The sequence below is a fragment of the Hakea prostrata genome, unplaced genomic scaffold (assembly GCF_041222555.1).
Source record: "Hakea prostrata isolate BN-2017 unplaced genomic scaffold, UWA_Hpros_2 contig_36, whole genome shotgun sequence".
Classification (NCBI taxonomy): Eukaryota; Viridiplantae; Streptophyta; class Magnoliopsida; order Proteales; family Proteaceae; genus Hakea; species Hakea prostrata.
In genome coordinates this window covers 88,039-92,057 of record NW_028291155.1, presented here as the reverse complement: position 1 = coordinate 92,057, position 4,019 = coordinate 88,039, and the positions used below count along the sequence as shown (strand labels likewise).

Sequence of the window (4,019 nt, the reverse complement as noted above, 5' to 3'; positions counted from 1 at the left end):
GGTGGTGCATACATTTCATATCTTGAGCATACAACTCTTATTGCATCACACACACACAAGAGGTAAAGTGTCACACCTCTTGTTAAGGTAACATCCTTCTCTTGTATTTGTTTTCAATTCTAGTCTAGGTAGATTAGAATTGGTTTTGGGTACTCTTGCCCATGAACAAAGATTGGTTGGCAGCTCTTGCCCGTGAACAAAGATTGAAGAGGGTGCTCTTGCCCTAAGATAAACAAAGATTGTAAAGGGTGCTCTTGCCCCGTAACAAAGATTGTAAAGGGTTTGATCTCTACCCATTTTATTGAAAGAGAATCACTAGTGGAATACTCTCTTGAGTCCAAGAGAGGAGTGGACGTAGACTTGCAAAGTCGAACCACTATAAAATACTTGTCTTGTGGTTGCTTGTATTGTTTAGATTCATTTGAATTCTCAATTTTTCTTGTATTTCCGCACAAACCGAAAAATTGGGACAATCCACTAGTTGCAACCTAATCACCCCCCTCTAGGTTGCACCAACAATTGGTATCAGAGCGGGAGCTCAAATTAAGATTGAAATCAATTTTTAAAAGAGTCAAAGATCATGGCCTTTCCTTTTTATGAAGTTCCTTCAAGAACCGAAGGTCTTAACACCGCTAGACCTCCATACTTTGATGGAGAAGACTTTGCCTATTGGAAAAATAGGTTTGAAGACTTTGTGTGTGCACATGATATCAATGTGTGGAACGTCATAACATGTGGACCAAATGAGGTTCTCAAAACAGATGAACATGGCCATAAGGTACCCAAACTTAGAACCGAGTGGACTTCGATCGACAAGGTCAAAATTCAATTAAACTACAAAGCAAAAATGTTTTTGCAATGTGCGTTAAGTGAAAAAGTCTACAATAGATGTGGCATTTGCAAAAGTGCCAAAGAAATTTTTGATAAGTTGGTAGTCACATATGAAGGGACTGATCATATCAAAAGGATGAACCTAGACATCTACATGCTTCAATATGAAGAGTTTAAAATGTTAGATTATGAGGATATTACTTCTTTATTTAGTAGATTTACTAACATTGTGAACAAGTTGTATAGCCTTGGAAAAGAATTGGCAAATGAGGACATAACTAGAAGAATTCTGAGAGCTCTTCCACCCTCATGGAGACCCAAAAGGACAGCAATTCAAGAAGTGGGGAATCTGTCCAAAATTACCATTGATGAGCTAATGGGATCTTTGCTAGCTCATGAAGCGGAGCTTGAAGAAGACAAGCAAGCAAGTGTGCAGCAGGATCGAAGGAAGAGGTCCATAGCTCTAAAGAGTGCCACCAAGGAAGAAGAAGAAAGTGAGAGTGAAGAAGAAGACTTGGACAGTGAGCTCTACCAAATCGCCAAAGAATTCAAGAGACTTCTCAAAAAGAAAAGAGGGAAGTATCTTCACAAAGGAGAATCCTCTAAGGAGCACAAAGGTAAAGATCCTTCTAAGAAAAAAGGTTATGTTTCTAATGTTACTTGTAACAAGTGTAGGAAACCGGGCCACATCAAGTCCGAGTGCCCGTATATGGCTAACATATCCTACAACACAAGTGAGGAGGAAGAAGAGGAGGAGTCCAAGGAAGAAAGAATCAACTTGGCTCTAATGGCAAAGTCCATGGAAGAACAAGAAGACCTTGAGGTCAATTCTTCCCATAATCCGAATTCCATTAGCAATAATGATAACGGATTAATAGATGACATTGATAGGGACAACTCATTTGGAGTATTGTTCAAATTATTAAGGACCCTGAAAAAGGGTATTAAGAAAGAGTATGTCATTCTCTTTCCTTTTATGCATTCATGTAGGGGGAGAGTGCATATGTGAGGGAGACAAGTTGTTAACTTATGCATTAATTCAGGGGGAGCATAAGTTAAGAAGGGAGAATTATTTGAGGGGGAGCACTTCATGCTCTTCATGCTCTTCATGCTTGTGTCAATGAGAAAGGGAGAGTTAGTTGAGGGAGAGCATTTCATGCATTATTTTTGTTGATAACAAAGGGGGAGAGTTATTTGCGGAGAAGCATCTCCTATATTCTGTTGATAACAAAAGGGGGAGAAAAATTCTATAAATTATAGAATTTTGAATTAGATAATTCATTAGCTCCTATATTGTTTGTTGATGACAAAAGGGGGAGAAAACCGCATGAATGAATTAGATAATAATTCATGGGGAAAACATGTCATAACATGCATATGAATGAGCATCGACTGCTATTAATGATCATTCATATTTTCCCTCATTCATGTGTTTGTCATCATCAAAAAGGGGGAGATTGTTGGAAAATGCCATGTCAGCATTTTGCCACATCGGCCTTCATTGGTTTTGATGATAACAAACATGAAACTTGAATTCACCATGTTTTGATGATAACAAACATGAATTAGAACTCACCATGGAAAAACATGAAAATAACATGCATATGAATGAGTGTTTATTTGCTATTAATTATCATTCATATTTTCCAATCATTCATGTGTTTATCATCATCAAAAAGGGGGAGATTGTTGGGAAATGCCATGTCAGCATTTGTCACATCAGCCTCTATTGGTTTTGATGATAATAAGCATGAATTACTAATGGCTATATTGAGTTATGATGTCTTAGTTCAAGATGAGAACAAGTGGACCAACTCCAAGTCAAAGCCATATGCAAGTCAAAGCCAAGATCATGCCAAGACAGACATGAAGATGGACATGAAGTCTAAGTCAAGATGACCATGCCAAGATGGACATGAAGACTGTTGCACAAAATCAAGTAGAAGATCAAGTCGAAGATCAAGACTTAGGTTGAATTAGGGCTTAGGACACTCTCGCATACACATTCATGTAAATGCATCAATTATATGTAATTCATATTACTAGAGTGACCTATGACATGTTAGTGAGGTGTACAATGCTTAGGGTTGACCAAAAAGTCCAAAAACCCAAGCCATGTCCCAGCCTCAACTTAAGCCAGCAAAATAGAGTTCAGACGAACAGCCGTCTGAGAAGACGGATGTCCGTATGTACTGATAACTCTGTTTCTCAGAAAACAACAGAAGGCCAGACGGAATTTCTGTCTGGCAGACGGATGTCCGTCCGTCTGGCGCCGTGCGAGCGACGGAGCCGCTGACGTCCGTCGGAGGCAAACGGACGGATGTCCGTCTGGCCCAGATTTGACTATAATGGCTAGTTTAAAGAGAATATCCTCTACAGCTGTTTGCAACAGATACTTTTGAGAAGGATGACCGTCTGACCAGACGGACGTCCGTCTGGGTTGAAAAACAGGACAAAAATGTGTCCGTTTTCTATCCGTTGGGGATTGGGTTTTGGCACTCAAAGGTGCTCTATATAAACCCAATTCACCTCATTTGAGAGTAACAACACTCACACTTGATCACCCACTCCCCAAGTGATCCTAAAGCTCTCAAATTGCAAGAAAGCCTTGTGCTTTGCCTTTCACCTTCTCCCCAACCTTGAAGAACATACCAAGGTGTTAAAGTAAGCTTGTGGAAGTCAAGCTTGAGGTGATTGAAGGCTTTGGTGGTGCATACATTTCATATCTTGAGCATACAACTCTTATTGCATCACACACACACAAGAGGTAAAGTGTCACACCTCTTGTTAAGGTAACATTCTTCTCTTGTATCTGTTTTCAATTCTAGTCTAGGTAGATTAGAATTGGTTTTGGGTACTCTTGCCCGTGAAAAAAGATTGGTTGGGTGCTCTTGCCCGTGAACAAAGATTGAAGAGGGTGCTCTTGCCCTAAGATAAACAAAGATTGTAAAGGGTGCTCTTGCCCCGTAACAAAGATTGTAAAGGGTTTGATCTCTACCCATTGTATTGAAAGAGAATCACTAGTGGAATACTCTCTTGAGTCCAAGAGAGGAGTGGACGTAGACTTGCAAAGTCGAACCACTATAAAATACTTGTCTTGTGGTTGCTTGTATTGTTTAGATTCATTTGAATTCTCAATTTATCTTGTATTTCCGCATAAACCGAAAAATTGGGACAATCCACTAGTT

At 39.5% G+C, this 4,019-nt stretch overlaps 1 protein-coding gene across 1 annotated transcript; it reads left to right on the top strand.

Moving 5' to 3' along the window:
- Positions 1-847: 847 nt before the first annotated feature.
- Positions 848-1,840, top strand: LOC148999132 (uncharacterized). The gene has a single exon (XM_089141443.1). It carries the CDS (start codon positions 848-850, stop codon positions 1,838-1,840), a length of 993 nt encoding a protein of 330 aa, XP_088997569.1.
- Positions 1,841-4,019: the final 2,179 nt, after the last annotated feature.

What these genes read in the sequence shown, in the direction of transcription:
- LOC148999132 (XM_089141443.1), top strand. Translation starts at nt 848, where the DNA reads ATGTTTTTGCAATGTGCGTTAAGTGAAAAAGTCTACAATAGATGTGGC.